This window comes from Helianthus annuus, chromosome 12 (genome assembly GCF_002127325.2).
Source record: "Helianthus annuus cultivar XRQ/B chromosome 12, HanXRQr2.0-SUNRISE, whole genome shotgun sequence".
NCBI lineage: Eukaryota > Viridiplantae > Streptophyta > Magnoliopsida > Asterales > Asteraceae > Helianthus > Helianthus annuus.
Window position 1 is genome coordinate 99,512,090 of NC_035444.2, and position 10,114 is coordinate 99,522,203.

Consider the following 10,114-nt stretch of genomic DNA (forward strand, 5'->3'; position numbering starts at 1 on the left):
ACTTTCAATTTTTATTTAAAACCCGAAAAAACATATATCTTACATTTACTTTTCGATCCCCCTTTATTTACGTTTGTGGTACAATGCGTTTGTTTTTTTAGTATTTTAAATTCAGATTGCCATTATAATTTTATCCCTACAGTCCATTTTTTATAACTAACATAAATCATTTATATCAGAAGTATACACATGTCATTTATTTATACACGAGTGAATTTCAAGGATTGTCCTTTATCTTTATACCCATTTTCAGGCGCTGTCCTTTATGTTCAAAATTGACGAGTTTTGTCCTTTATGTTTTCATATCATACACGTTTTGTCCTTTAGACCTAACCCAGTTAGTTTTTTTAGTTAAATATGGTCATGTGCTTTGCACATGAGGGCATTTTTGTCAATTCAAAGGTAAGTTCAACGGCAGATTTACAGCTCAAAGCTTCTGCAACCTTTGACTTGACAAAAATGCCCTCATGTGCAAAGCACATGACCAAATTTAACTGAAAAAACTAACTGGGTTAGGCCTAAAGGACAAAACGTGTATGATATGAAAACATAAAGGACAAAACTCGTCAATTTTGAACATAAAGGACCGCGCCTGAAAATGGGTATAAAGATAAAGGACAATCCTTGAAATTCACTCTTTATACACCTTATTCATCATACAATTTTTCGTTTATTAATATATATATGTATATATTTTTTTATTTAGAAAGATAGATTAACAACCCGTGAGTATTCACGGATTATAACCTAGTATAATATAATAACAATAAAGAAAGAACTATTTATTCCCATTCTTATATTTTAATTTCCTTATTAAAGTATTTTTTATGCCTCAAAATCAGTAACATTTTAAAAACTTAGCTCAAAACTAAACAAAAATTAAATTTTAATAATCTAAACTATAACCCTCTAATCAATAAAAAACAACTATTTATTCCCTTTCATATATTTTAATTTCCTTATTAAAGTATTTTTTATGCCTCAAAATCAATAATTTTTTTAAAATATGGAAGTATAGAAATGCTAAGATTTTTGAAGGGAGATGGGAGGCGGTCCTCAAAATAGCAGATGGAATTAAATAAGACTTTTTTGTGTGAATTAAAAACAGGTCTAAGTTTGGGAATCTTGATTGGGATCGTTGGTGTGACTTTAATATTAGGCTACTGGGTATGGGGACCGTCCCCAGATAGTTCCGGAACGGCGCCGACCTAAACACCGTGCCGCCCCCTGGCTTCATCCTTGGTGTCGAGCATGGGACCTTGGGGATGATCCACAAGAAGACAAAAATCTACCCCATCCCTCTCACACACACCTATACATACAATATATACATATATATTTTAGGTCCATCACCCCATTTCCATACCTCCATCCCCTTTGCTCCATCCTCATGCCCATCCTACATGACGCTTACGTGGCGGACCATCCTCCAAGGGAGGACCATCACCATACCGTGTAGCCTTAGAGACTTGGTTATGTAATTATTTCTTTTTTCTTGTATTCCGGACTTCCAGCGTCTAGCTAGCCCCTCCTCTTAGCAATAAAATATTGTAGTTGGTTGTTTAGAAAAAAAATAACATTTTTAAAAATTTGCAATGGTAGAGAAAGAAGATATCGATGAAGTAGAGTTTAAAAACCTTAAAAAAACCTAATGGGTTATGACTTATGAGGTGTGACATAGCTATAGCACAACATAATGCGTTCAAAGTGTTAGGATTTTTAACGGTACGTATAGTTTCTTAAATAAAAATATTAGAGTATGTTTGGCTAAGCTTTTTGAAACAATTTATTGATTTATTGGTTTTTTGAAAAGTGGCAATGAGTTTGTATGTGGGGGAAAAATGACTTTTCCAAAAAACCACTCCATACTAATTTTTTCAAAAAATCAATAAGTCAATAAATTGTTTTAAAAAACTTAGCTAAACATGCCTAGGAACAATGTAACATTTATCATTTAATAAATAAATAAATAAATAGTAAGTATAATTTGCAGAAATAAATACCCAAAAAAAAAAAATTGTTAGGCGAATTGTTAAATGAAGGAAGAAGTTGAATGGGACCGATTGAAAACCCTACATTTCTAAGATTTGTGGAGCAGGAAACGTGCGTCTCAACCCACCCACAGCACAGCACACCTCAACTCCATCGTCGGTCATCTCCTTCCTTTCCTTCCCTCCCCTTATTTACATTTCTGCCATTTGCCCTTCACTTTTGAGCTGTTTTCATCAATTATTATTACTAATCATCTTCTTCTTCTTTATATTCTGTTCCCCTCTACTTCCTCCTTAATCATTAACACCTTTTCTTGATCAAACAGTCAATTATTAGTCATTACCCCCCAAAAAGCTTTGACCTTTGAACCACCATACCATTGTCACTTTCACTTGGTATTTGGGGACCAAATTAAAGATCTGTGATCTGGGTGTTTGTTTCTTTATCTGATGTGATGTGAATTGAATCGAATTTGTTAATTAAGAAGAATGGCTACTTTGACCCCTGGGGTGCTGTTGAAGTTGCTTCAACATATGAACACAGATGTGAAAGTTGCAGGTGAACATAGATCATCTTTGTTGCAGGTTGTGAGTATTGTTCCTGCTTTGGCTGGTGGTGAGTTGTTTCAGAATCAAGGCTTTTATCTTAAGGTATCTGATTCATCTCATGCCACTTATGTTTCTTTGCCTGATGAGAATGTTGATCTTATTATGAGTGATATGATTCAATTGGGTCAGTATATACATGTTGAGAGGCTCGAATCCGCCACCCCTGTTCCGATTTTACACGGGGTTAAACCTGTTCCTGGCCGACACCAGTGTGTTGGAACCCCTGAAGATATTGTTGCCACTAAAAGTTCCTTAGGGTTTCTTAACAACAACAACAATGGCACTTCTGGTTCCGGTTCCGGTTCCGGTTCCACAAATGGTAAGTCAGTTGGTAATACGACTAATATCAAATTGGGGACCAAAAAGGACGGTAATTCGACAACCACGAACGGTGTGGTGGATAATAAGAAAACCACATCCACGTTGGTAAGATCGAAATCGCAGTTGTCGAAACTGGTATTGAATTCGACAGAGTCAAGGCAGTCTTTGGCGAAAGTCAAAGCATCGAGTTCAAGGTCGATACCGTCGTCTCCCACTAGTTGTTACTCTATGCCTACTTCTTTTGAGAAGTTTTCGAGTGGGGTTAAAAATCAGTCAAAGATCAAAGGATTGGATAAAGAAATCAGCAAGGTGAACTTAGGGGGGAAAGGAAGCGCCAGTCCGAGCTTAAAGAAATCGGGGATCGGAAGCTCCATTAAGAATTTTGTTCAGGGTATTGAGTTGGGGCCCAAGGGTTTGAGAAAGAGCTGGGAAGGTAGTATGGATGTCAAGACTCCGAGACTGAAACTCACTAAGAGTGATCCAAAGCCTGAAGCGCGATCGACTTCTGTGAGTTATTCATTTATATTGATTCATGTTTGTTTATTTTATATTGTCATTGACCAAGATTAAGGAAATTAGATTATTAAACTTGTCCATGTTTTAGGAGCTGTTTTTAGTGTGTTCAATAGTGAAAGCGGTGGGCTTTTCATACCCTAGGCGCAAGATGATTATATATCCCATAGGTTTTTAGCTTCCTCTACCCAAAATATAGCTAGAAATAGGGTTTTTATATGATTTTACCTACATGCACATGCCAAAAAAAACCCAAGGTACAACAGTTTGCTGCACAAAAACACCCTAGGTACAAGAGGCGCGCGCCTCATGATGCCAGAAACCCCCCAAAATATGAGCTTTTTTTGGCTCTTATTGTAAAAAGCGCGCCTCGACCTACAAAAGGCGCCAACACCTGCGCCTCGCACTTAGGCAAGGTTTAAAAAAACGGAGACGTTTTCCCTTTGCCTCACGAGGCGTAAGCCCGAGACGGAATTAAGAAATAAATATAAAATTGTATATCTTATAAAAATAATAATACTAACTAAATTCATCATCAAAAACACACATAAAAAAGACATAAATTGCTTGAAATTGACGTAAAAAATCAATAACATCAAAAACAAATATCAGAAACTCCCTGAGGCGCACATACACTAGAACCCCCTGAGGCACGCCTCAGCCGTTTTTTAAAACCATGCACTTAGGCGCCTCAAGCGCGCTTTTTAAAACCTTGTATGTAACTAAATTTAGGAAACAACTATAAGTATCATTTAGCGTCAAATAACCGTGGTGACAATCGTTCAACTTTGTTAGCATGTTACAGGTTTCTTGATTACCATAAAATAATAAGCTTTAAATTCCAGGAACCAAATTAGATATGAAATGAAAGTTTTTGCTGTTTAAGAAGATATAAAATGAAAGTATATCTCTGTTTATTTCAATTTCCCTTTGTAATTAGTATTGTATATTTGTATGCTCTTTTAAATGCCTTGTATCCTTTGTATGTCAAGAAGTATTAGAACGTAACATTCAATAGAAATAGGTATAACTACTTTAAGTTATCAATTTGCTTTGAACTTTTTGACTTTATATTTTAAAATAAATCAGTATGTCCAACAAATAAGTGCATCGTTCAACAAGATATAAATGGGCACCAACTTCCGTCACCACTACGTTTTAAATTCCGTTAGCATGTTCTGTTGCTCATATTTATTGTCTCTAAGAAAATTGTTTTAATTAAATAATACTCTTCAATGAAGATAAAATAGAGACATCTATTTTGTGAAGTAAGTCAGTTATATGTGTTTTTGTAACATTAACATCATATTGTCTAATGCAAGAAATATTTGAATTTAAAGTGTTCTTTTTTGCAATATTCGTTAGACAAGGGAAAATTTTATTTTGATGCTGATGCTGATGCTTGGGCACAGGTTCCAAGAAAATCGACAACTGAAAGGATGCCCTCCCCATCTCCATCTTCTAAAGAGGTAAAGACACCCGCAAAGACGGTTGACAATTCCAATAATAACATTAGGCAAAAACTGTCTTCCGGAAGGAAGTCATCAGCAGAGGCCCCTACAAATGGTCTACCTGGAAACCTGGTCAAAGTTTCGCTTAGTAACAGACGCTTGACTGATGCTGCCGCTGCTTCTTGGTCTTCACTCCCCTCTTCTCTTGCAAAACTTGGCAAGGTACAACCCTCTTAAAAACACTCATCTTTTTTTTGAGTAAGTTACAAAAATTGTCCTTTATGTTTATACCCAATTTCAATGCATGTCCTTTGCCTTTTATGTTTGCAAATCTTGCGTGTTACGTCCTTTGGCTCTAACCTAGTTATTTTTTTCCGTTAAATCTGATAACACAAGGGTATTTTAGTCTTTTTTACCTAATTATTTAAACTATTTTAACCAAATAAATAAAAAATAGTATATATATACACACACACACACATACATAAGGGGGGTTCAATTAAAAACTCATAGTTAGTTAGAAAACTCGAAAACTCCTCATTAACGGAGGGATGGGGACTTTTAATGGAGGGGCAAAATTGGAAAAAAAAAACATATATATAACTTTTCATGCATTTCTATCTTCTTCATATGTTATTATCTTTTTAAAAAAACTTGCACCATAAGATCACAAATTATTTTATCTTTCGTTCGAGTATTTAGGTTTTTGGGGGGTGGGGGTTGGCGTGTTTAGGTTTTTCGTAGTGTTGCACATGTGTAATACTAATATTTTTTTTGCATCTTAAAAATGCTAGATTAACAGCCAAAAAAATGTTAAAAAATTGGTGTTTTCTTAAAGTTTCTTTTTGGGAGTTTTAGAGTTTTCACCATAATTATTAAAGGCGCTAGGCGCACTCAAGGCGCATAGGCCTCGCTTGGGGCCTAGGCGCAAGGCACAAAAAAAAAGCGAGGGTCTGTGAAAAGAAAAGCGCATGATGAAAAAAATGAAAAATACATTATGTATTAGAAAAATAATAATATTCTTCAAAAAAAAAAAAATAAACAAAAGCTATTGTATAACATTTAACATCATATATTTTGTACCAAAAGTTCTAAAATATTTAGTGTACTGGTGTAGAAAAGTAGTTTGTCTTAGATAAAAGTAGAAACCTAGCTAGATTTTTGCCGGAATTTAGAGGATTTGGCCGGAAAATATCGGAAATCTAGGAATCTTGTTGAAATCTACGCCCGGACCATCACCTGGAGAATTAAAGTGCAATTGCCTCGCCTCGCCTCGAAAATGGGCCTAGGCGCAAGAGGCGATGGCTTTTAACAACTATGGTTTTCACAATAAAAGGAGTTTCTCTTGAACCCTATATATATATATAGAGAGAGAGAGAGAGAAAGTATATTGTACAAAATACCTTAACGTACGAACTGTACGCGACATCTATTTCGCACGTTATGTTAAAAACGAATAAAATTCGCATGTTACTAGAAAGATGGTTTTTCCAAGAAATCGCATGTTACAATAATTTACAATGATTTTTTTGGAATTCGCACGTTTTCGCACAAACAAATTCGCATGTTATATGATTTTTTTTGGAATTCGCATGTATTCACACAAAACATATTCGCATGTTATATTTAAAAACCAAATTCGCATGGTGTAAAAAAATACCCAAAATCGCATGTTGAAGAATTAAATCACACGTTGAAAATTCAATCGCGTATAGTTCGTACGTTAAGCCATTTTGTACGTTAACTGACCTCTCTCTCTCTCTCTCTCTCTCTATATATATATATATATATATATATAGGTGGGGTTCTAGAGTGAACACCAGTGTATTTGTATACTGAGTGAACAAATCCTGACCATTGATTTACACACGTGTATGGTCAAGATTAGTTCGCTCAGTTTGCAAATACACTAGTGTTCACTCTTGAACCTAATCCTATATATATATAGTGAAAGTGTACTGTACAATTGGGCTTAACGTACACTGTGAAGATATAACATGCGGATATTGGGTTTACAACTTGCGGATTTATGTTGGGGAGGTAAATCCGCATGTATATTTAAAAAGAAGAAAGTCGCATGTTGAAAACAAAAAAATCGCATGGTAAGGAAAAAAAATACGCATGAACGAAAATTCCGCATATCCGCATGTTGAAACTGCTCAGCGTACGCTACGTACGTTAAGGACAATTGTACAATAACCGGCCTCTATATATATGTAACTCGTATTCCTCTCTCTCTCTCTACCCCCCACCCACCACCACCCTTCACCACTGTCAACAGCCACAGCCACCGCCACCACAACCAACCTTCACCTACAGCCATCGAACCGTCAACAAAACCTTTAAACTAATTAAAGGGGCCACTTTTTCCTTCAAAATGAAATGATTCTTGCTTCTCTTTAATAATTCCACACAAAAAAACAGCTTCATTCGATGTTGATCTTCTACCGGAATGACACCAAAAAGTAGCCACAGACGGCTTTATGTAACAACAATCTTGATTTCTTGTTTTTTGTACAAACCCACCACCAAATTCAACCAAGAATCATGCCAACAAGCTCATTTAGCTACAAAAGGCATTTCTGATATGATCTCAACCCCATGAAAAGCCCTAATCTTGCAAGCTTTTGTAATCATGAAGGTTTCTTGATTCGACAAACAAATATTCACACAATTGGAACCCTAACACCCTCCGCCACCATACACAACAGTTCTAACGCCCTCTCCGCCGCACCTCCACCACCCTCATGCGCCGATTACAAAGCGCTAATAACACCTTTGTTCCCGGTTTTGAAGCCGCAACGATGGTGGAAGGTGTGGTGGTGTTGTGGGAGAGTTTGAGTGAGGGGCCGGAGGGGAAGTGGGTGCATAGGGAGAGGGAGAGTTTGTCGGCGATGGGTTTGGGTGTTTGTGTGGATTTCAGATCTGTGATGGTATAGTGGAATCACTGGAATGGCAAGTTCACATATCCAATAGCGGCTGTGGTGGAGGGTGGTGATGGAGGTGAAGAAGAGATAGAGAGATACGTGTGAAAGATTAGGGTGTCTTAAATTTATTTTTTGTTTTATTCATTAAAATATATTTAAATAAATGGGTAAAAAGACTAAAGTACCCTTGTGTAACCTAATTTAACCTTAATATCTAACAAGGTTAGCGCCTATGGACGTAACGTGCAAGAGTTTGAAACATTAAGTACAAAAGCCGTCAATTTTAATGGCAAAGGACATGCATTGAAATTGGGTATAAACATAAAGGACAGTTTTTGTAATGAAAATTTACTCTTTTTTTTTTTTTTTCAAAACTATGCTAATTTTAATTATTTTATTTTCATACCAACTTGTTTGTTTCTGTACAGGAAGTCCTCAAGTATAGAGATTCTGCCCAAACTGCTGCCATAGAGGCCATGCAAGAGGCGTCAGCTGTCGAAACCTTACTTCAATGTATAAGGTATGTTTTATTTTTATTTTTTGCCCGTCGTTCCAATTTTTGCACTTCCACTTGATCTCATCATTGTTATTGTGTGGCAGCATGTATTCTGAACTGCGTTCTTCTGCAAAAGAAGACAACCCGCAGCCTTCTGTGGAGCAATTCTTGGCTTTGCATGCCAACTTGAACAACGCTCTTCGCATTTCCGAATCATTATCCAAAACTACTCTGACCGGTTCATCATCAGATCACGAAGAAAACCCATCAGAAGAACATTTGAAAGTATCTTCCGAAAGGCGTAAACAAGCAGCTTCGTGGGTCCATGCTGCCATGGCTACCAACTTATCATCATTCTCCGTGTACAGCAAACACGCCAAACTAACCCCGTTAATCTCCCCATCTTTGACCACTGATTCAGCCGTCAAGACAAATCGACCAGTGTTAGTACTTGAGGGGTCCACTAATACAGCTTCACCAAAAACCCAAGTCAAACCCCGGCAGTCAAAGGCGGTTGTTAACCCATCAACTCCGCGAAGGCAGAATTTGGTTCAGCAAAAGGCGAAGGTGGTCCAACCTCCACCAGAATGGGAACGAGGGGGTGGGTTCGATGAGGCGGTCGACTTGGCACAGAAGCTAAAAATGGAGTCTCAAGATTGGTTTTTAGGGTTTGTTGAGAGATTCTTGGATGCTGACGTGGACACCTCCAGCTCTCTATCTGATAACGGTCAGATTGCCGGCATGCTGAGTCAGCTCAAGAGTGTAAACGATTGGTTAGATGCGATTGGACGTCGCAAAGACGATGATGATGATGGTGATGAAGAAAAAGAAAAGGAAGAAAGCTGTCATATCTCCCCCGAGACGATTGATAGGATAAGGAAGAAAATTTATGATTATCTTCTAACGCACGTAGAATCTGCTGCGGCTGCACTTGGTAAACCCTAAGCCATACTGAAAAAACATGATTCCTCCGGGTGCAGTAAGTATACTATTGAATTTTTATTTGTATATAATTTACTCAGCAGCTTGTTTGGGGGGGAGGTATAGAAAATTGAAAATGAATTGGATTTGCTCTTGTATGTCGATTGTCAAATATCTTGTTTTTTCTGTTTTGTTTTGATAACGATGGTTCGGATCATGTTGGGAAAATATTTAATGCGACATACTTGTATATTATGGTTCATGTTCAGAAAGTCTGTGAGTAACCGAACTGTGGTTATCTTGGTTTAAAAAAGTACACATGCGGAAACCATTAGGAGCTAGGTGGTCTTGTATGCCGCTTGAAACGGTCACCTTCTGTTGCACTTCATTTCGAAGTTTGTTTTTTGGTTATTTCTTTATTATCCTAGTTTTTTGGTGTTAAACAGTTGCTTCGCGTATGTGAGGCTAACGTCTTCACCTTGTGCGTCGACTTAAGCACCTATTAAAACCAGTTTAGCTAATTCGACAAGAACACATGGTTTTGTATTTTTGTAGGTTTTACAAAATTAGACAAGTTTTGACTTGCATTTTTATTTTAAAGGTTAATGAAATACTTGCATTGTGACATCTTCTTAAAATTAGCTGATAGAATTTGCAAATTATATGAAAGAAAACAGTTTAAATTATTAAAAGTGGTGCAGGTTGAGACTAGTGGCTCCATTTTCTTGTATGCAATAAAAAAAAAAAAAAAAAAAAAAAAAAAAAAAAAAAACATAATAGTAACCTCAAATGCATACATACAAGAACTGTAATAGAGTAGTATACTACTATACTTTATGGGTTTTTCTTAAAAAAACAAAGTCCTCATCCTTATCTAAGTTTACT

General features: G+C 36.6%; 1 protein-coding gene across 1 annotated transcript; it reads left to right on the forward strand.

Annotated features, from left to right (window-relative positions):
• Positions 1 to 2,050: 2,050 nt before the first annotated feature.
• Positions 2,051 to 9,497, forward strand: LOC110895760. The gene is made up of 4 exons (XM_022143116.2): positions 2,051 to 3,428; positions 4,847 to 5,107; positions 8,241 to 8,332; positions 8,413 to 9,497. Exons 1-4 carry the CDS (start codon positions 2,481 to 2,483, stop codon positions 9,251 to 9,253), a joined length of 2,142 nt encoding a protein of 713 aa, XP_021998808.1. The 5' UTR covers positions 2,051 to 2,480; the 3' UTR covers positions 9,254 to 9,497.
• The last annotated feature ends 617 nt before the right edge of the window (positions 9,498 to 10,114 follow it).

Coding starts and splice junctions, on each gene's coding strand:
- LOC110895760 (XM_022143116.2), top strand. CDS start 2,481: ATGGCTACTTTGACCCCTGGGGTGCTGTTGAAGTTGCTTCAACATATG. Junction 3,429..4,846: donor CTGAAGCGCGATCGACTTCT/GTGAGTTATTCA, acceptor GCTTGGGCACAG/GTTCCAAGAAAATCGACAAC. Junction 5,108..8,240: donor CTCTTGCAAAACTTGGCAAG/GTACAACCCTCT, acceptor GTTTCTGTACAG/GAAGTCCTCAAGTATAGAGA.